This window comes from Falco punctatus, assembly GCF_963210335.1.
Source record: "Falco punctatus genome assembly, chromosome: 2".
Lineage (NCBI taxonomy): Eukaryota > Metazoa > Chordata > Aves > Falconiformes > Falconidae > Falco > Falco punctatus.
In genome coordinates, this window is record NC_137581.1 from 19649003 (window position 1) to 19671067 (window position 22065).

General features: G+C 39.8%; 1 protein-coding gene across 2 annotated transcripts in view; it reads left to right on the forward strand.

Moving 5' to 3' along the window:
• Nucleotides 1–22065, forward strand: part of MPHOSPH8 (M-phase phosphoprotein 8) — a 24608-nt gene continuing 2543 nt past the window's right edge. The window contains exons 1-12 of one of the 2 annotated variants that reach the window (XM_080377214.1): nt 1–369; nt 5193–5348; nt 6263–7114; nt 10533–10635; nt 12416–12541; nt 12628–12716; nt 13843–13983; nt 14813–14899; nt 16931–17085; nt 19108–19262; nt 20573–20700; nt 21381–21464. In XM_080377214.1, coding sequence (XP_080233340.1) covers nt 127–369; nt 5193–5348; nt 6263–7114; nt 10533–10635; nt 12416–12541; nt 12628–12716; nt 13843–13983; nt 14813–14899; nt 16931–17085; nt 19108–19262; nt 20573–20700; nt 21381–21464 — 2319 coding nt within the window. In that variant the 5' untranslated portion in view covers nt 1–126. The other variant, XM_080377215.1, reaches the window with a different exon arrangement.

Genomic DNA, 22065 nt, shown 5'->3' on the forward strand with positions numbered 1-22065 from the left:
GCCCCGCCCCTGTGCGTCACGGGCTGGCGGGACGCCGATTGGCCGGGCCGCCGCCTCGCTGCCTCCTCGCCCGGCGGTGGATGTCGCAGCCGCTTTTCACCGTTGTCGTTTGAAATTCGGCCCAAAATGGCGGCGGCGGCGGCCGGGAGCGGGGCTGAGGCGGCGGCGGCGGCCAGGCTGGAGGGGGCGGAGGAAGAGGAGGAGACGGCGGCCGCGGCGGGGGATGGGGAGGGAGACAGTAGCGAGGCTGGTAAGGCGGCGGGCGCGCTGGCGGCAGCCGGCGGCGAGAGCGAGGAGGAGGAGGACGAGGAGGAGGAGGACGAGGACGTGTTCGAGGTGGAGAAGATCCTTGACGTGAAGACCGAGGGGGTGAGGACGCGCTGGCAGGCGGCGGCGACCCGGGCCGCCCTCCCGGGGCGGCGGCGGGGTCCCCCGGGCGATGTGGCGGCGGCAGGGCCTGCGGGGAGGCTGCCGGCCGTGCGGCGGCGGGGCTGGCGGGCAGCCCTGCTGGGGCCGGCGGCGGCTGCCGGGGCTCGGGTTTCGCCCCGCTCGCTGCGGAGGTGCGCGGCGGGCCCGGGCCGGGCGCTGGCGGCGGGGCGGGCCCGGGCCGGGCCGTTCCCTCGCAGCCTGGGCGCGCAGGCGGCGCGGGCAGCGCGGGCAGAACCTCCTCCGCCGTCTGTCGCACCGGGGCGAGAACCCTGCGGATACAGGTCCGTTGTAACCGTAATTTAAAATACGTTGCGGGCAGCTTTGAACGGGAACTCTTGGATCTTAAGAGTTTCGACTAAAGAGACTTAATCTGGAATATCTTTGCTAAGTTGGTGTTTGGGGTTTTTTGTCTGCATTGTTAAACCACTCTGCTGTTAGGGCTGACCTGCAGTAGTGTTTTGATGTAAAGTGTTTGCAGAAATGGGCAGGATTGACTGTAATGGGGAACATGGAGGTAGTTTCAAGTGAATTATGTTTACTGGCATATAAAATGTGTGAATAAGACCTCTTAGAATAAAAGGAACTTTTTCAGTTAACATAACTAGCAGTAGTGATCTTTGTTTAGACACAAATCTCATACCTTCTTTCTTTGAAAGCAGCCTAGACTGGTTGAAGTTCTTCTAGAATTTCCTAAACCTCAAATGCAGCGCATAAGTAATGCACTGCTTTTTTTTTTTAATGATTTTGTGTCAGAAAGTTGTTTTAACTAATTTGTGGGGTTTATTTGAGGTTTCAGTGAGGTACATGATAGTGTAGAAATAGCGTAAAACATCAGAATTTTGAAACCCTTGGGTTGGACAACCTTCAGATGAAGAATTTCTTAGATATTTGTGTTACTATCATGATTAGGTTGTACCTTGGCTGAAATATCTTGATGGTTGAAGAATATTACACTTTCAAGGTAACACAGTATTTATAGCTTTACCAGTATGCGGGGTTGGTCAAAATAATAAGTGAGGCTTGAAAACAAGAGGGCTGATTTTGTCCCCTCACCCCCGTGATGGAACCTAAAATAACCTGTATAGTGGTGGAGCAGAGGGAGTCATACCATTCCACAGACTTGTAAAGAGTACCGGAATACGTCAAGTACCGTCTCTTACAAAGGTGTGTTAAGCACCCTCCTCCAAGCAGCCTGCCCTGCAGCAGTTGTGCTTGATGTTTCCAGGCTGGGTCAGTGCAGTTAGCTTCAGCGTATGCATGTGCCTTACCCGCTGTGTGTTGGTTGTAGCTTTGTAACGAGGAGTCCACTTGCACCCAGACACCTTTCCGTGGCTCTTCAGTGGGGCCATGCTCCTGTGCTTCAGAAATAGGCAAGCCAGGTACTTGCACCCAATCTTAAATTCTGAAATGGCTGGGAAAAGTGGTATGTTATATTCAGAGGAGTGTATTTTATGTAATCTGCTTCACACTAGCTGTTCCCAGCTTGCAGATTCCCAAGTCTGATACAAAGTCGAAGCAGATACATCAAGTCTGCCACTGTCCAGCTGTCTTGGTTTAACCCCAACTGGTAGCTAAGTACCACACAGCTGCTCGCTCGCTCACTCACTGAGCATGACATCCTGTGGTTGGGAATACCTCTTTGGCTAGTTAGGGTCAGTTGTCCTGGCTGTGTCCCAGTTTTTTGTGGCATTCCAGCCCTCTCCCGGCAAGGCTGGAGAAGCTGAAAGGTCCTTGACTTAGTATAAACATTACCTAGCAACAACTACAAACATCAGTGTGTTATCAACCTTGTTCTCACAAAAAAACCCCACAGTACTGCATTAGCAGCTACTGAAAAGAAAATGAACTCTATCCAGTTGACATCAGAACACCAGCACATCATAAGGCCAGTCAGTGTGTTCCTGTGTCACAGCTGCAGAAGCAGAACTGGAAAGCACCACACAGAGAAGCTCTTTTGATTTGCAGTCGTGATGTTGCTGGAGCTGCTAGTAGTGGTAGCATGAGAGACAGCATTCCTAGGATGGGATTGGGCTGGGAAGCTAAGAGCTGCTGATACATGAAACGTTAAAATGTCCTATTTAAGAGAACAAGCAATAAAAGTTTGGAAATGTTTCCTCTCAGTGTATCTAGAAAGCCTTTCATGCTGTACCACAGTTATACTACAACAGCAGGCTCCAGTGCAATCGTGACATTCCCCAGTGGAAATGAGTAACCTTAATTCTGTTCTTTAATGACATGGGCAGTGTTCTTTAATGACAAATCATTTCCACAGGAATTGGTTCTAGCCATCACTAGTTCTTGTAGAAGCTACAGCAGTATAAAAATGCTTGGAAGTTTGCTATTATTTGTAAGTGATACAGAGGAAAGAAACAACAATGTTGAGTAAAAGTGTAAGGTGTGTATTTATCTTTAGTATGGTGATCAGCCTTCACTTAAGCTGCATTTTTGTATCACTTGGCATACTGCATGTAGAATCATTCAGCAGCCAAATAGTCTTACATTTGCATACATTTTTTTATCCAGCTTTCTCAATTAATTAAAAAAGGACTTCTAATTTGGTTTGTACCTGAGTTACAAGGGTGTAACAAGTCGCTCTGCAGCTAACTGGAGTCCTGTATCTCAACTGACATAAAACTGTGCCACCAGAAAGGTGAGAGGCTCGTTGGGAGGAAGGAGTCTTGTGGGAAAGGAGCTTGGAGTCCCCACAGGCAAGCAAGTTGAACATGAGTCAGCACTTCTTACAGTAAAGAAGGCTAGCAAGCATCCACGGATGTAGCCAGCAGATAGAGGGAGATGCTTCTCCGTACTGCTGAGATGCATCTGGAGTACTGCATCAAGTTCTGAGCTCCCCAGGACAGAGGAGAAGTGGACGTACTGGAGTTCACTAGGTTATGGAAGCACTTTAAGGAGCTGGAGCACAGGAGACTGAGTGAGCTGGGTTTACTCTGCCTTAAGAAGAGAAGGATCGGGGGCGATCATAGTGGCAGCTATATCTACTTAATGGGAGGGTGTAGAGAGGACAGTCAGGTTCTTCTCAGAGGTGCACAGTGAAAGGATGAGTGAGGCAGCAGACACAAGCTGGAATGCAGGGCAGTCTGAATAGATACACTTAACTGGGCAGTAGCCCAGCACATCTAAGCAGCCTGATCTATTTGGACCTGCTTTAAGCAGGGCATTTTACCGACTAATTGCGGAGGTCCCTTACATAAATTATTCTGTGACTGTAATAGGAAAGTTACTTGTCATTTATTTAATGAGTAGTCCCGTTAGGTGAACAGAATTTTGAAAACTTAATTCCTAAATCAAGAGTGTATGGTTAAGCTAAATTATAAGAGAAGTATTATATTAATGGATCTGAATATAAGCTATTTGCTTTTATGTCTGTGAAGCAAAATATAGAAGATTGTCAGTGGAGTTGATTGCTAAAGTTTAATGGTGTATATATATATACACTTGGCCAAAGGTTAATGGTGCTCAGGCAAAAGTGTAAATTTAGAGATATAAATACATTTAATAGTAAGTGTCAAATGGCATCTGTTTTGAAGCTTTCCTTCAGGCCTGGTTAGCAGTGTAAGATGCTATTATTTTACCTCTCCAAAGGAACATGCTTTTCTTAATACATTTGCTAATACTTTTTTTTTTTTTTTTTTTTAGTAGAAGTTCAGGGATGGCTACATTGCTTCATATTCATTATTAGCTTTTTTATCTGGATAGTGGATTTTCTTAGGTTTGATGCTAACTTTTGTCATACATCTATTTAAAGACACCATGGATTTAACAGATAAAAGTAGCTGCATTGATTTCATAGGACATGTCTCTTTTTCAGTCAAGCTTGGTCCAGGAGGCCCTGAGTTGCCACTTGTCTGGCTCTAACAGCAACATGCTGCGTCCAAGCTAATAAGCCTTGCCTCTCAGCAAGAAAAGGAGTCTTATCTTGAGAAACATAAGGATTCAGAGTACTTAATTTGCTTAGGAGAAAGGCAAGAGATAATTTGGTGGAAAGGTTGTTTGTTTTGTAGTTTTAATGGTAAGAAACTAATCTAGTGAAAAAAAGCTAGAGACTAAAAGGTGTAATTTCTTCCTGTGGTGAAGTTAAATACCGTTGACATGATTGTTCTAAGGCTTTCATACATAATCTGTTAACAACATCTTTGCAACTAACTCACTGAGACACACACACTCAGATTTTATCCAGGCTTAATTTGATCCGATTGATGGTTTGGTGTTGTTTTTTTTTTTCCTAATTGTTAGTATTTCAGTTTATCAAAAATGGCCTTGATTACAAATCTAACATAAGTTTTGAATTCCAATATGAAACTAGGGGAATGGTGTTAATGCATTAAATCTTAAGGTTTTATGTGAACTTCTTCAGCAAATAGAAGCAATTCAAGCTTGACGTTTTGGTAGAGGAAATATTATAACTTTACCAAGAAAATTTTCATAACTGTCAGAAAATCCATTTCAGTAAAATGACTGAGAATTTATGATTTGTACATTGTAACTGTGGTTCTGAACAAATTTTAGATATTACAAATATTTTGGATAAAACCACTCCAACTACTGAAACATTTTACAAGCAACTTTAGTTGAGTATGTGATGCAGATGGAAATAATTGTGGGAATTCTTAGGTCAACATTGGATTGAACTCCAATTATATTCATTTATATATACACAAAAGGATATATCCACTGAGATCCCAAGAATTGAGTAGATGATGCAATACTGTGCTGTATTATGTTGAATGTTGGGTTTTTTCTTACAGGGTAAAATTCTCTACAAAGTACGGTGGAAAGGATATACCTCTGATGATGATACATGGGAACCAGAGGTTCATTTGGAAGACTGCAAAGAAGTGCTGCTCGAATTTAGAAAAAAAATAGTGGACAATAAGCCTAAACCTATTAAAAAAGACGTACAGGTGTGTTTCACTTTCCAGTGTCTGACACTGAAGACATACTCCCTGTCTAGGCTTTGCTAATGGGTGGAGGGAGAAGGGAAGACATTTTGGATATGGAATTAAGAAAACTTAAAAGAATCTCTGATCTGAAAATGTTTTTTGTTTCATAAGAAACTGAATAGTGTTGCTGCTCTCTGGTTAGGGATTTTTTTGTTAATTGACAAGTTTGCTTGTAGACTCTGAATCCATGTAAACTTTCTTTCAGCTTTTTAATGATGTTATAGACATTACATAAATTATGTGCAGTCATTTTTGCCTTTGGCAACGTAAACAACGCCCTTTCCCTGCCCACATGCATACTGTCTTGTCAGTGAAGTTGTGTACTGCTTAACTTTTCACCCTCCTGCTTTGTGTAGCAGATGAGTGAATTTTTGCATGTTAACCATTAAACATGGGAGTACAGAAAAATTAATTGCAGGAAGGCAGCATATGGCTTTTAATCTTCTTTATTAACTGCTCAGTCATTTTGAAAATGAAGCATAAGAATGTTTTTTGAAAACTGGTGCTCTGCTTCTGGGAAACCTATAGGTAAACTTTACCAAATCAGGTTAATTGTTTTTGATGTGAAATAGTGCAGATTTAGTTCTGTTCTGTAATCTGGTTGTTGGATGTCTCAGTGGTTTAAATGACTTGTCTATGTATCGATTCTCGTCCAAGCAGTTAGTAATGTAATTTAGGTAAGTGAGCTAGAATTGCATTTACAAATTGTACGATTTGGCAATGAGGAATGACGTTTGCAGTGATTAAAAGATTATGAAGTGTTTAAAAATTTACTTTTCCCAAGCACCACCACTACTGTTTTTGTATAGTTTACACCAAAGTAATACAGCGTAACGGGGAAAGATATCTTATTTTTTTTCCCCCCTGCCTTTTAGAAACTATCTCTAAATGATGATGTATTTGAAGCAGAGTCTGACAGTGACTGGCAAAGCGAAACAAAAGGTGATGTTTCACCAAAGAAGAAAAAGAAGTCAAAAGATGGAGAGGATAGAAGTCCAGATGATCTGAAGAAGAAGAAGTCTAAGTCTGCAAAACTCAAAGACAAACCCAGAACAGAATGTGAGAATTCCTCAGATACTTTGGGTTTAGATTCAAAACCAAAAAAAAGGACTTTAGAAACCAAGGAGGATTCAAAGGAGCCAAAGAAGCAAAGGAAGGAAGATACTAAAGAAATCAAGAAGAAGAAGGGAGAAGTTAAAGATTTAAAAATTAAATCTGAAGAAGATTATAAAGAAAACAAAAAATCACGGAAGGAGAAGCATGGAGATGTTCAGTTTGACTCAGAATCCAGTACTCTAGATGATGTATTTTTTCAAGGAACTGATAATGAAAGTTCAGACTTAAATTTCGAAAATAAAGATGAGAAGCAGAAGGTAGTAAGTGGAGAAGAGAGACTGGAACAAGAAATTGCTGAAAAAAATTCCATTGCTGACAGACATCTTGATGGATCAGCAAGTAATGAAGATGATAGTATTGATGCTAAGGTTAAAAGAAAAAAGAAAAAAACTGAGAAAGTTGAAGATTATAAAGAGGAAGGTAGAAAAGTGGAAACTCAAGATAACTACTTAGAGAAGAAAAGCCTGCACAAAAAGCAGAAAGGTCAAGAAAAAGTAAAAACGGTACCGGGAGAGTTGGAGAAAGTGTCACCTGCTCCTTCACCAGTACTGAAGCGTTTGAAATTGACCGCTGATGAAAGAGGGCACAAGTCTGCCGATTCAGCTGGGGAGGTGAGCAATGTTAAGGTGTTGGGGTGAGGGCTGGGGATTAAATCAAATATCTTTGAGGTACAGATATCTCAAAAGGCTACTGTTCATGATGGTAAAGAGGAAAACTCTAATTGGGAAGTAATTGAGCTGGATGAAGCTAAGGAAAGGCCCAGTGCACAATATATGGGAGAGACTGAAAATCTTCTGGATTCGGAATGCCTTAGGAGAGAAGGGTGTCTTTAAATGTGAAAGTATGGATTTCTCCTGTTTGTTATATATACTTACTTAGAATGAAATTTATTGTTCTTGTTAAGCACACTGTCATTTTTAGCTTTGTTTTTCTACCTTTAACAGTTGCCTCAATTTGACACTTTTCTAGTTGTGTAATAAGGCATTCAGTCTTGAGCAACTTTCCATCCCACACTGCACAATGAAGTGCACTTTTGAGCTAAAACACACACTTGATGTCTCAAAAGCCAGAGACTCCGTTATACCTTATGTGCATTAGCACCTACCTGAGAATTGGAATGCTGAAATGGCTTCTGAACACAAGTCTTCCAGATAACTGGGCAGCTGGCTTGTCTTGTTAGAGTTTCTGGGATGCTTACAGAAAATGCTTAGTTTTATGGACATGTTTTTATATTAATTACAGATGCTGTACATGTTCTAAGAAATGGGCTAAGCAAATACTGAAATATTTATTTTTACTTATTTAAAGTAGTAGTGTTTTAAGAAAAGCAAGATGGTAAAGGTAAAATTAAAAAAAGGCAAAATAAAACAATATTCTTGAAATGTTTCTGAGAATATAATTTCTTTCAGCTGCTTCAGACTGTTCTAATACAGTTTGCAGTTCATAAAACTTTGGCTGCTCAGAGAACCCCCTTTCTGATTTGTAACAGGATTACAGCCAAAACACCTTGATACTTACTGGATTATATCCCACTTTTTTTGAGGCTGTAAGTCCATGGTGAGAAGTTTCCTTGGTGGGTTTAAGTGGGGTCCTCTGCTTAAGATTGTTGTATATAGAGAGTATGCCAACTTAAACATAAGGAAGTTGATTTTGGGGTAGACAATTACATGGCATAATCTGAGCAGAGCTACATGAAATGGTGTTTTTGCAGGAGCTTGGTGGTGAAAACTCTAGGAAATGAGGTTAAGCAGTTACTCTGCATAGCCCAGTTTCAAAACGTTATTTAACTGAAATGATGTGGCACATTACTACTCAAGTGTTTTCTCACAGTTTGAGGCTGTAACATTCCTAAGAGAGAGACATCAGTGGTGATAATCAGATAAAATTTTTGGAATTCTGGTCTTTACCAGCAGTATAAAAATCCTGTCACCTGAAACGTGAGGAAATCAACAGCAGGTGAAAGTTGGTTTGCTTATGGCTGTTCAGCCAGCACTCTCAATAAGTTATCTGCATGCCTTTCTCATGGAAGATTGTGTGCCAAGGAAGGCATTCTGCTCTTTTGTTTTTTTAGTCTAGGAGGCTTAAACAGTGTTTTATGTAACTGGTTAGTTACTCTCTGGAGCAGCTGTGGACTTACTATATGAGTGGGCTTGGTGTGGAGAGCTCTGGAGCTTTTTTGGCTTCACTGAATTGTTGGCCCAAACAGATGTTTCTTTTCAAATAAAATCATTGTGTATGTTTCAGCTACTTATATTTCCTTGTGTAGCTCTGATTACCAAACACTGTCATGTCATTTAATGCAGTATTCTCTTTTTTTAGTCAGTTTGCATACTGAGCCATTCTTTCACAGAATCACAAGAATGGTTGGGGTTGGAAGGGATCTCTGCAGATCATCTAGTCCAGCCCCTCTGCTAAAGCAGGGTCACCTGGAGCTGGTTGCACAGTTGTGTCCAGGTGGGTTTTAGGTGTCACCAGAGAAGGAGACTCCACAAACCTGTCTGGGCATGTTCCAGTGCTTTGTCACCCTCAAGGTAAAGAAGTTCTTCCTCATATTCAGGTGGAACTTCTTGTGTTACAGTTTTGCCCATTGTCCCTTGTCCTGTCACTGGGCACTACTGAGAAGAGCCTGGTCCCATCCTCTTGACACTTGCCCTTAAGATATTTGTGTGCGTGGGTAAGATCCCCTCTCGGTCTTCCCCAGGCTAACCAGGCCCAGCTCCCTCAGCCTTTCCCCATAAGGGAGATGCTCCAGTCCCCTCATCAGCTTTGCAGCCCTCCGCTGGGCCCTCTCCAGTAGTTCCCTGTCTCCCTTGAACTGGGGAGCCCAGCACTGGACACAGCACTCCAGTACTTCATTTGATTTACCTCCAAAACCAAATGTGCAGTGTATGTTGTGCATCTGATCAGTATTCAGGAGTACTGATTTCAACAGCCTCTCTGCGTAGCAAGTTATCTGGTAATCCCTTTAGTAAGTTACAGTCTCCTCCTAAATAGTGGGCTTCTGCCAGGATTAACAGCTGTCTGTGCTACTAGTTCATCATGTCAGTGATCAAAAGCTGAGGTTTTGGCTGGAGGGAGGAGTGGGTGAGAAAGATTAAATGTTTCCACTCTGCTAACAATTGATAAACTTCAATTAAAATGGATTCATTTGGTGTTTCTGATGTCAAAAGAAACAGTAGCATTTAATGATAAATCCAGTCTGTAGTTCTTGTAGGGATTTCTTTTAGGGCAGTTTTTCAGAAAGCCAGTGTTAGTCCATGTACCAGGGTAGTGTTGGGGACTGATACAAAGCCACGCCAAGGAGCCCTGTCCCACCTAACTCTGGAGTTTTGAATTTGCAGGCTGAATGGAGAGAGGGTTACAGGAGGAGAAAGGCAACCTTTGGTGGAGGCAGCTGAATTCTATTTTGGTGAATTTGATCATGTGGCTACATCTACCATAAATTTCTTCTGTGATATTGCTAAGCTCAAGTCTTCTCTGTAGGTTTGGGTAGATTTTTCTGAGCATGTTTTTCACAAGTGACTGTTGCCATAATGTTCTGTATGTGTGAGTCAGAAAACTTGGAACTTTCTGTATACAAATGCTTAGTTTTCTCAGTTAAGGTTCAAGTCAGTGCTATAATAACTGCTTTGAATATCGTGCTACAAAGGTGTTAAATACTTTGAAATAATTACATTCTGTTCAGGTTCAATATTTGGAAGGAAGGAAAAGTTCATAATTTTGAATTTCCTTCAAAATGCTCATTTTGGCATAACTGCACCTCATAACTTAAAGCACCTTGCGTGGCTGGGATGCAGTAAAAATCTGAAGTTGTTTTATTTTGGAAAGAGTATCTCTTTTCTGTGAAGGCTTCTTCCATACTTAACTCCTGACTCACCTGTTTAATTCTTTTCTTAAGAATGTCCACAAGTTTGTTGTATACAGGTTTCAGTAGTAATGATTTTAAATACTTTTTATCGTTAGAGTGGTGAAAGGAGTTTATTTTCCGTTTTTTTTTCTGTACCACTTGAATTTGATCTTTGTTTTCAGAATCAAGAGAAAGAAGTAAAGAAAACTGAAACAAAAGAAAAATCTCAAAAAAAAGAGTCTGAAAAAGAAGAAAAGAGCAGAAAAGAACAGAAGGGCCTAAAAAGTAAGTGTTAACTCTTAAAGGAGGGAAGGGAAAGACCCTTCAGGACATTGTCCTCTTACTTCTACAAGAGCGGTGTTGTATAGTTTTGTAACACATACCAGAAACAAAAATTTTTGCTCTTTTTTACGAAGCAAAACTACTGTTTATACGGCTTTGTTAATTTATGCTTCATGACAATGCTGTAAGTAGTTTCGTGTATGAAGCATGGAAGGGATGTATCTAATGTTTTTGTAGACAAGTCAAGGTCTTGCCCTTTTTCATTTAATATTGCCAGCTATGCTTCTGTGGCATGTTTACAGTAACCTTTAGAGGAATTCATCCAACTACTGGCTATTTCCAGAAGTGTTCTGATGATACTATGAATATGTGTTTTAAAAAAAACCAGTAGAGGTTCCCATCAGACAAGCTTCTTGCTTTAGCCACGATGATGACTTATATTCTACGACCCTTAAAATACCACCAGAACTGGATGATTTGATACGTGAAGAAAATGTCTAGGTTGTATTTCTGTTTGTAATAATATAATGGAGTATTAATGTTGCCACTTTTGATCTCAGTAAAATTCCAGATGATTTTAATCAGAATAAATTCCCGCACTACTATGATGAGGATGAACTGAGGAGAACTAGGTAACTCCACCTTTGATAATCATGAACGGTTATAGGAGGAGCTGTGAAGCTTCAAACAGCTGTTGCTGGAGAAACATCTTTCGCTTAAAGTACCGTAGATACTTACAGTGCATAAGAAAATTAGTAACAGGATGCTTAATTATCCTTTACACAACATGTATCCTTTGTTCATCACAGATACTGCACCATATTTTCAAAGTAGTAATTTATGCATAATTCTGAACTGTCTTTCTTAAGAAGAAGAATGTACCGTGTTGAAGGCAGTTAGAACTCAGACTTGACAGGGTGGCTGGAGGTGAACTAACTCTCCCCGAGTTTTCACTTACGTTGTTAAGGTTGCTCCTACATGTCAGCAATGATTAACTTATGGAAAGAGAACAGACCTTTTCTGAGTGGACCCTGGTCACTCAGACTTAGTTATGTAATAGTCTTTAGTGGCTCAGGTAGTCACTCTTGATAACTGTCTTAATGTTCTAGGCTTTAAAGACATCAAAAGTGCATTTGACTTGTAACGTGGTTTCAGAAGAAAAAAGTGAATATTCTGAGAATAACTGCAGAAGAGAAGAATCTTTGCTAGAGTATAAATTCATAGAAGAATTAAAATAAAAAGACAGCAAGCTGTACAAGGGAAGGAGGAACATAAGAGGCTAAACAGGCACATGGACTTACATTGATACAGAAGGTGATCAAGAAGTAGTGAATGTGTGTCAAAGGGAGAACTCCGGTGAGCAGCGATGCAGGGGAGAGTTGAGCACTGGCAGTTAGCATTTTCTCCATTCCTGCTTGTGTCTTTTAGTGCTCCAGTTCTTGTCTCCGCAGGAGGTTGAAAATGTTTTCTTTTGAAACTGACGATTTTTCAGTGTGTTTCCAGTGTGTTTCTGCTATTACAGTAATGGAGTGTTCACCATCTCTTACCACTTCAGCCTAATTTATTACAACAAATAAGCAGTTTGTTTCAAGTAAACATTTTATGTGTGTTTGTAATGTAGCCTTCATTATTTGGAACCGTTCCACACTGGCTTCCAGAGTAATGAATGAGAAGTAGTATCTTAAGCTACTGATCATTGAAGCGATGGCAAGCAATAAATGGTTTGGGAATTTGTAACTTATTTCATGTTTTTTTTTCTTCCATGAAATCCAATACATGATAGATGGCAAGCAACAAGTCTTGAGTTTGGGTATGGACATGCAGTTAGAATGGCTGACGCTAGAGGACTTTCAGAAGCATCTTGATGGAGAAGATGAGAATCATGTGTTAACAGAACCGATATCAAGTAGTGAGTAGTTGCTGGGAGGAAGGGACATTTCTTAGCTGGTGTTTCAAAATGAAATATTCTGTAACTGCATTGAATTTATTTTCTAGCTCTCCTGAGGGATGCTGTTAAAAGTGGAGATTACATGACAGTAAAGATGGCACTTTCCTCAAAGGAGGAATATAATCTGGATCAAGAGGTAATTCTTCTGCAATAGAAGTACTGGAGGGGGGCAGGAGGGAAGAGTACAAATTTGGATTGTTAGAAAAGTTTTTCTGTCTGGCTAGTAGCAGATTTCTGTCTCGCCATGCGGAAAAAAGCACAGGGTAAGAAAAGCGAGTATAGAATTTGAGGCTTTGGTATTTGTCACCCAGTTTCTTCCAAAGGAAAAATCAAGTCTGTATGAAGCATCCCAGTAGCTGGATTTGCAACAGGTTTGCCCACTGGATTTAACTGAATATTAAATGTAGAACTTGAGGAATGATTATACCCGTCAGGCCAAGCGGCTGAACTTTGTAAAACACCTGTACATGGAAAAAAAAAAATATTTGAATGTTGTGTTTGACAGACTGGGACCATGTCTCTCTGTGATCAATATTTTCTGCCAGTTCTTCATCAGCTGTGTTCTTACTGTTTTTTCTTTCGAGGTTCTATTTTCCTGTTAAATAGTACTGTAGTTCATTTTTGAGGATTACAGTCTGATATCAGTGTTTCACTGGTTACCTTGTGTAGTTGTATTATATAGCATTTTGAGAACTATGTATTAATGCCAAGACTTCTGTAGTGTAGCAGAAAAGATGCCATATCAACTCCTGAGGCAGGCATGTGTTTTTTGAATTGTAGTGTCTGCTGGAAAACGCAGGAATGAATGAGGAGACAGACCACTCACAGAAGTCTCTTCATACTTTGATAAAACTTAAAAGCAGTGTTGTAGCAACTAATTTGAACTGTTGTGGTTTTCTTCCAGTGGCTGCTGATGTCTTTTTCCACTGCCTTGCTGTCTTCCTCATACTCAGATAGCTTGCTGCCTTTCTTTCTGGCTCATTCTGTTTTTCATGCTTCTTGTTTTGGTCCTTGGAGTGTTATAGATTTTGCAGATTATGGAGTTAGAGGGTGGGTCCTGTGGACAGAAGTGGGAGGCAATAGTTTATTGGTGTCTGGCAGCCGTATACGTGTGAATTTTGTTGGAGGGGGGGAATCTTTATGAAACCTGTAGACTCATTTGCGATTTTTGTCTTGCGGCTTTGGTTTATCTTGAAGTATTTGATTTTTTTAAAAATTATTTATTTTGATTTTTTTTTTAATAGCAATGATTCTTGTTGCAGGACTCCAGTGGCATGACCCTAGTAATGCTTGCTGCTGCCGGTGGGCATGATGACCTTCTCCGTGTCCTAATCAGGAAAGGAGCTAAAGTTAATGGTAGACAGAAAAATGGAACAACTGCATTGATACATGCAGCTGAAAAGGTTGGCTTGGTTATTGTCATGTTTGTGGTTCTTGGTTGTCTTACTCATGTTTAAGAGTGGTACACAATTTCGTTCCTTTGGATGATGCCTAAAAAGTAGTTAGCAAATTTAGCAGGGTGACCTTATCTGCCTAATGTCAGCAGCTGTGGTTACTGTGTTGTAGATAAATTCTGATCACAAACCCTGCCCTGAGTAGACAATATCATAGAGCTGCTGCCGAGAGGGAAAGTGGAGACAAAGGATGTCTCTGAATTTGTCTGTCATAGGGGCTAAGGTTTCCTGTGTTAGAATTGCTTAGGATCTCTGGCTACACAGGATGCAAACATGGGAGACTTAGAGAGCAAATCTCTGATTAAGCATGGTTTACTATTTGAGAGTTGGGAGATGGAGACGGTGCAAGCCCTTCTCAAACTAAGACCAACTAGACTAGCAAGTTAGAGGATGTTTCATGGGTGCAGTCTTCTGTTCAAGTTGGTTTATTTGTTTTCCCATGTACAGTAGATATAAGGCCAAAAGGGAGCTTGGTTCTAGTTTGTTGATTAATGCAAACATAGTTTTCTTCTTGTGGTATTCACTACTGCAAGATTTAGGAAAAAGTAAGACTTGTAAAGACTCGTGGCTATCTACTTGCCTGAGTCTGAATTGCTCTTCATGAGCCATGGGAGAGCGCAGTGTTGTGTCATGCCTCATGCTTTCGATTTTACTGATGGATTTTAAGTAAACATCACTTTAGGTTCTGAAACAAAACCAGAATATTTTCTATTTACTTGTCTTGTGGTTTTGTGTTGGTTTGATTTTTTTTTTTTTTTTTTTTTTTTTTTTTCCCCAGAACTTTCTAACAACAGTAGCTATTCTCCTGGAAGCTGGGGCGTATGTGAACATGCAGCAGAGCAGTGGTGAAACTGCTTTAATGAAGGTAAATTCAATGTTTGTCCTGACATGGTTTAATAGTGAATACTTTTGGCAAACTAGTAAAACGTAAAAGCATATTTGTAAAGTCGATTTAGGGAACATGTACTATATTTGAAATAAAAATGCTACTCTTTATTCTAGGCAGTGTTTTAATCCATTTCTTAAATGTAGTGTTATATCTAAACGATAAATGCAGAGGCATCAGCATGCAGTGCTAAATGTGGCTTATCGTTCTCTTCCATTTTTTGGCTTAAAGAAATGCAGATGTGGTCTTAAAACTGAGATAACTGGTTGTCAGCAGGAAGAGAAAAATTCCAGAAAATAGTATCTTTCACTTGGCTGATTGTCTTGCTAGATCTTCACTTGCTGTGATTGACTTCTGCTGTTTCATGGCAGGCCAGAAATTAAATAACTGGTTTGCAGTCTCCTTCCCACTGCCTGTTGTGTACTTCTTCTACCTCCCCCCACCCTCAGGTTATTTTTATATTATTATTATTAATTTTATTGTAATGGGAAAATCGTAAGACATTTAAAACCGCCTGTCCTCCTCTTTAATTTTTTTTTTTTCAGTATCAAGTAATTTCACCAAAGTTCCTCTTCCTGGTGAACTTGCTGTATTTATACATAGGCAGTTTGTTCACAGAAGAGGTTACAAAAGTTTCTGTGTCCAAGACAATGTGGTATTATTTCTCTTCTATCTTCTGGAAGGTTCAACAGATGTTGGAAATTCACATTTTCTGTAAAGAAAATGGTAACACCCTTGTGGTTTCCTCAGCCAGTTCAGTCCAAAATGTCCTCATAATTTGGCTGCCTCCATGAACCTCAGTTTTGACCTTCCATTGTTTTTAAGGCTTTTATTAGTGTTTGGTGCACAGCTGTACATACTTTCTAATTGGCAGCCTACGGTGTCTTATTCTGGGTGTTTGCTGTGTAGATACAAAGAATAGGGGCTTAATTTCCAGTAACTTACTGGAACAAGTTTGGCCATGTATGGATAAACATAAATGCGTTTATCTAGTCACTCTTACTTAACCTTAGGAGTTGGATCATGCTTTGTAAAAGAGATTTTTTTTTTTTAAAAAAGAAGTCTTTGCACTTACTCCTTTCCCTGAGGTGGTGTGTGATTTTTGTGGGGTTTTTGTTTGGGGGAAGGGCAGGTGGATTTATTTATTTATGAAAGATTATGGATTGAAAGCACAGATCAAAGTTCAGAGCTGAGATAAATTTGAGAATTTCTCTTCTGAAAGGCCTCATGAAGATGTAAATTTCTATCTCTTGGGCCTTTCCCTAATTTGTGTGAATGTAGCGTTTGAAAACATGCAACCGAGAGCCTGTGTGTGCATTCTTCAAAGTAAAGATTTTAGTCTTTGTGGTGCTTTTGCCAAGTCTTCGGCTGACATACCCTGAAATTCTTCCTGCGAGTAACATTGAACAGCCTTGTACACTTCGGCAGTTGATGTTAGTGTTAGTGATGTCTATCACTAGATGGGCAGATGATGTTAGTTACTATGTTAGTGACTGTCTGACATAGCTAAACAATAATTAGGGGCAAAATCTGTTAATTTACTACACACCTGAAGTACCATTTGAACTGAAATTCTTAGAAACAGACACTTGGTCACTGAAGTAATTCTGAATGCTTCTGCAGAAACCCATTTATTCAGGTAAACAATTGCAAGAAAGTTTACCAGTACTGAACTCCAGCGGCTTAGATGTTTTTATAGAACTTTGGGAGTTTGTTTTATCTGTTTGTTTATTTTTTTCTAATTAAGTCCACTTGGTAATCCTGAGTGAAGCTGCTTCTGTGGGGTCAGGTGTGTCGTGTTGCCTGGGTAAAGATACAATATTTATGGAGTGTTATCCTGAGTTTCTAGTTATGTTAGCATTCACAGAGCAAATACCTTGTTTTCTGAATTAGAACTATTTTTGGATTTTAATTAATTTCTATAATTCTGCTTACTCCAATGTTACGCTCTGTTCCAATGGGGGTTTTGTCATTGTTGTCCATCCTTCCATCTTCTCCCTTTCTGCACAGGCTTGTAAAAGAGGGAATTCTGATATAGTGCGGCTTATGATTGAAAGCGGAGCAGACTGTAACATTTTGTCAAAGCATCAGAACAGTGCGCTGCATTTTGCTAAACAATGTAATAATGTACTGGTGTATGAGCAGCTCAAGAGTCATTTGGAAACGTGAGTAAACTGTTCTGGTGAAGTTTGCAATACTGTGTCATAATTTTGGTTTAAGTCAAGGGGAAGAGGGGGAGATTTCGGGAAAGAAAACATCTGATTTGGGCAGAAAACTAGTAAATCCTGTAAAATTCAAATTATGTGAACTAACAGAATTAGCAGATGCTTGCTTAAACATGTGAGTAAAAAGATGGAAAGGAGGAAAGTGGAATTACTAGAAGTGAAAGATCACTTAAACTAGAAATACTGCAATCAGGACAACTAAAAAGTGTTAAGCCCTGGGCAGTTGAATGTAAACTCTTACTGGGGCATGCCAGATAAAATACCTTGCTAAAAAGCATTAAAAAATGAGAATCAAACAGAAGAACACCAAACAAAAACACCATGAAAAGTCAGTGCAGATAGTTACAGTGTTGTTGACCCTTAAATGTCAGCTGTGAGCTGAGTGCCAGGGTAAAGCTTTTATGCCAGTAAATGATGGAAATAAGTCTTCATGGTGCAACAGAATGACCGAAGAGCAGTGCAGTCTATGTGGTACATGAAGTGTTCGTGTCATACGGTCATGTAAAAGTATACTGAGCTGATGAGTATGGATGTTAAATGGAGACAAACATAAAGAGAAGGAGCAAGCTCTTTAAATACAATTTTGGAGGAATATTGATAGTTAAGATACCAGGATAGACAATTGTAACCGACAATTCAGTTACCTTGTTTCAAAAACAGATGAAGCAAAAAGAAAAAGTAAAGATGATCAGACATGGGGACTACTAGCTTCTGAGGATACACTGAGGGAGGTGATACACATCACCTTGGGACAGATTGAAAGGTCAAAAATTAAAATAAAACAACAGAAAATAATCCAAAGCCATGAGACAGGTTCTGCAGGCCATCCTGTTCAATGATTTAGTGATAGGGTTGAAATGAAGGAGTGTTTTTGCACAGAAAAACTGAATTATGGATCATGGTGCAGAATGCTGTTGACACAAATGCTTGGGATTTTAGAAAGGGCAAAGCAGATAGGAGAGGTGCGATTTGGCTGCAGCCTTTGGTTTTGGATGCCTCTAAATCAGATTGCTGGAAACTAGGGCAGTGAACCAAAAAAAGACAACTGTTTAATTTCCTGTATTTAATACCACTTTGTCTAGCATCTGGAAACAAGGCTAGATGGGCTTCCAGGGTTGCTTTGGCATGGCAATTCTCATGGGTTTTTTCTGATGAAACACTTAAGTTGTAGGTTCTGCAGATGGTAGTCTCAGCTAGCATGGAGGGATAGTGTGCTCTAACAGCTGAAAAAGCTATAAAGCTGAGAGAATTGGGCCTTTTGCCTTGCAAAAGCATTTAAAACCCGTTTGTGTCAAAACAGCTTTCTGAAGAGGATTACTTAGTAACCCACTTGTAAAGGTGCCAAATACTGTTGGTTAATGTGGTCTCTCTTTGAAGGCTGGGCTGCTTGCTTAAATTAAATCCCCACCTTCCCAACCCAGAAAACAAACAAGAAACCCCAATGGGGCTATTTAATGGTAGTGTTGATACTTCTTCACTGCATTATTAGTAGGGTTTAACTGGGAACTGCTTATTTCCAGTTGTATTACCAGTTAAATTATACAGTGACTGACTTGTTTATTTGTATGTTGTAAATCAGCCATGCTGGGGTAGGGGTTGTATGTTTCTGTTTAGCCACTAGGTACCTATTGATATTTTGGGGACATCTTTTCACATAAAGAGCCTTCAAAAATACATGGTTAGTTGAAATTTTTTTTAATCTGCTGCAGTGGCATTTATCTCAGCTTTTTAATTTTGTGGACCCGATAGATGTATTTCACAAGCAGATCGCTGATCAAATGTTTTATTAATGAAGTATTGGGACCTGGGGTTCATGTATGCATAAACGCTAGTGATGAGGGCGTTCACTCCTGAAAACTGGGAATCCAAACCATCCTTTTTTGTGTCTGCACTCACTGAGTCTGTGTCTGATGAAGTAATTTTACTGTGTGAAGCAGAGGCCTCACTTGTTTGGTCTTTTAGGCTCTCAAGGGTAGCAGAAGATACCATCAGGGATTACTTCGAAGCGCGTCTTGCTTTGCTGGAGCCAGTCTTCCCAATTGCATGTCATCGTCTCTGTGAAGGGCCAGACTTTTCTACGGATTTTAACTATAAACCTCCACAAAATGTGCCAGAAGGTAGGGGGTTTGTTGTTGTGGTGGGTTTTTGGGGGATTTTTTTTTTTTTTTAAGTAGAACAGTATATTTAGAAACTGCTTTTTAAGTATTTGCTATGCAAAATTATTTTTGTATTACTTGTTGCCATACATCACATTAAAGATGCTCCGATTATGGAGCATAGGGAAAGCAGCAGTATCGTGATGCGTTATGAATGGGGTTTGCATGTATTTATTTTTTTAAGTTTTTATTTCTATATATACCACTTCTTTCTTCTGTTTGTGGTTCCTGTTCTCAAAGTTATATGGTTATATTTGCTAATTGACAGGAATTACAGAAAAGGCGTGGTTTACCTTAGAATTATAATTTTGAAAAATATTAATCGAAGAGCATACTCTGCAAGTCTCAGTGGATCATCTTGTCTTGTAGACGGAACCCAGCACACTGGAGTGTTGGAGGATGGTCATAGCATTGTCAGGATACAAATGCAGTCTAGAAATACTGCAAAAAAGAAGCCAGCATCAGTCAGCTCTGTTTTGCCCGCACACCCTTTGACAAAGCTGGGAATCAAATTCCCAAGGTACTTAGGAATGTTTCTTTAGTACCTGGATTCCTGAAAGAATAATCTCTGATACGTGGCTGAATTGAGACGTTTTTATTCACCTTTTGAGAGTATCAGGGAAATATCTATTGACAGTGATTTTTCTCAAAGTAATAAATTAATGTGACTATGAAATACTACTTAAACTAAGATTGAAAGTGGTTGTGTCTGCCTGGTGTTCTGGTGGTTGAGATTTGTGATAGAAGTCTTCCAGTTCTTTATTATAGGTATCCTTTATAGAATTAAGAAACCTTACATAAATTTATGTATTAAACTGAGGCATTTGTGGTATTGAAGATTGTTCCGTATTGAATTTCAGTGCAGTTCATAAAGATCTCAAATTGCCCGGGCTCAGCTGTCCATACCAAGAGAACAGACAACCCAAACCACATTAAATACTGTAACTCTTTTTTAGGTAAACCTAAAACCACTGAGGTGAACTGCATCAAGAATTGCTGTAGCCATTTTGCTTTCCTTTCTAAGAGCCGCATAAAATTATTGCTGCTTCCAGAAATAATTCTGACCTTAACTTACTGACCAAGTCAGTCGTGTTCTGTGCTGGGATCTGGGAGACTGGATTTCTGCATGTTGCTTTGATACTCCATTGGGATTTAATATATACTATATACATATTTATTTGTACCTAACTGTCTTCAAAGGTTCAGTGTATGCAGTTCTAAATAATGGATCTTGTTTTAAATTCATGTGACTGAATTGCCTTCCCTTTCAGGATCTGGAATTCTTCTCTTTGTTTTCCATTCAAACTTTTTTGGTAAAGAAGTCGTTGCTCGGCTGTGTGGACCATGCAGTGTACAAGCTGTGGTTTTAAATGACAAATTCCAGCTCCCTGTATTTTTGGTAAGTCTTTTCATGTAACTGATTGACTGTAAAACTGCTTTTTAAAGTCTTTGTGGAGCAACTGGAGAAATCTTAGTGCCTTAATTTAGATGTTGAGTATTGTGATGAAGCATTTTTTTTAATCATGATAGGGTTGGGTTTTTTGAATGAAACTTAATTCTTTGTATATGGAGAGAACTACAAACCTTGCATGTACCAGACTCCATAAAAATTTAGGACTTAAAAGGCAGGGACATAGTGCTGAACAGCCTGCTTCTGGGTGGCTCTGCTTGAGCAAGGGATTGGACCAGATGACCTTGACAGGTCCCCTCCAACCTGTGACCTCAGAACTGAGGGTCTGAGCAGGCAGGTGAGAGTTCTGAATTTAAAGCTGTTTCACTACTCAAATTCACCTAGCCTCTCAAAGTTTTGGCCCAAGTAAGTTCTTAAATATTTGTTTCAACAACATACTTCATGTGTCTAATGATTAATTTCTTTTTTTAAAAGATCTGTTAAATGTGTCACCCTGCACAATTTTTTCATGTCCTTGTTTTTGCTGTGGTTGCACCAAAGGTTCTTTGCAGTGTACACAGCTTTCCTTCAAAAATGCGTAGTGAAGATGTTGCGTTCTATTAGTCCACTCGCACAGCATTTTCAGACATGCCTTCCATTAACGTTGTCCATTTTCTTTTTCCTTTTAGGATAGTCACTTTATTTATTCCTTCAGCCCTACTGCAGGCCTTAACAAGCTTTTTATACGGTTGGCAGAAGCTCCTACTGCCAAGGTACACAATGTTCTCAAAATTAAATGTGCCTGTTAATTTGTACCTGTAACTCTTCTGTGGTCTAAATGCTTCTGTTTGTATGTTGCAAATGTAACATTAAGGACTTTCCATTGTCTCCTCATTCCAGTTCCATCCTGTGACACTGCCAGAACTTTGGAATGTTTCCAGGGGTGTTAATTCTGTCATAATTAAACGGTTTTGTGCTGTAGTCAGAGTAATTAATGCACCAGGATAAAGCAGTGTTACAGCTAAACATTTTCCCCATCTATATTGTGAATTTAATGACTGATAGATGCATGGGAGCATCAGTTATTTTTGGCTTACAGATGTTTTTGCTTGTGGGTTTAGGAGAACTTGGAGGTATTTAGTAGGATATGCAGTGTTTTTTAAGTAGTATGTGTAGTCTGTTGTGTTTTCCAGGTGGTTTGGGCAGCAATCCCACTATGTGTTGCAAAATGTGTAACAGATACTGTTGTGGTAGCATTTTATCCTTGGAAGATGCACCAGTAAATTTTGTAGATCTTCAGATTTAAAACTTACACTCTTACATGTTCTGTTGTGTACATTTTTACTAAAAGTGGAAAAAATTGAACTCTTATTC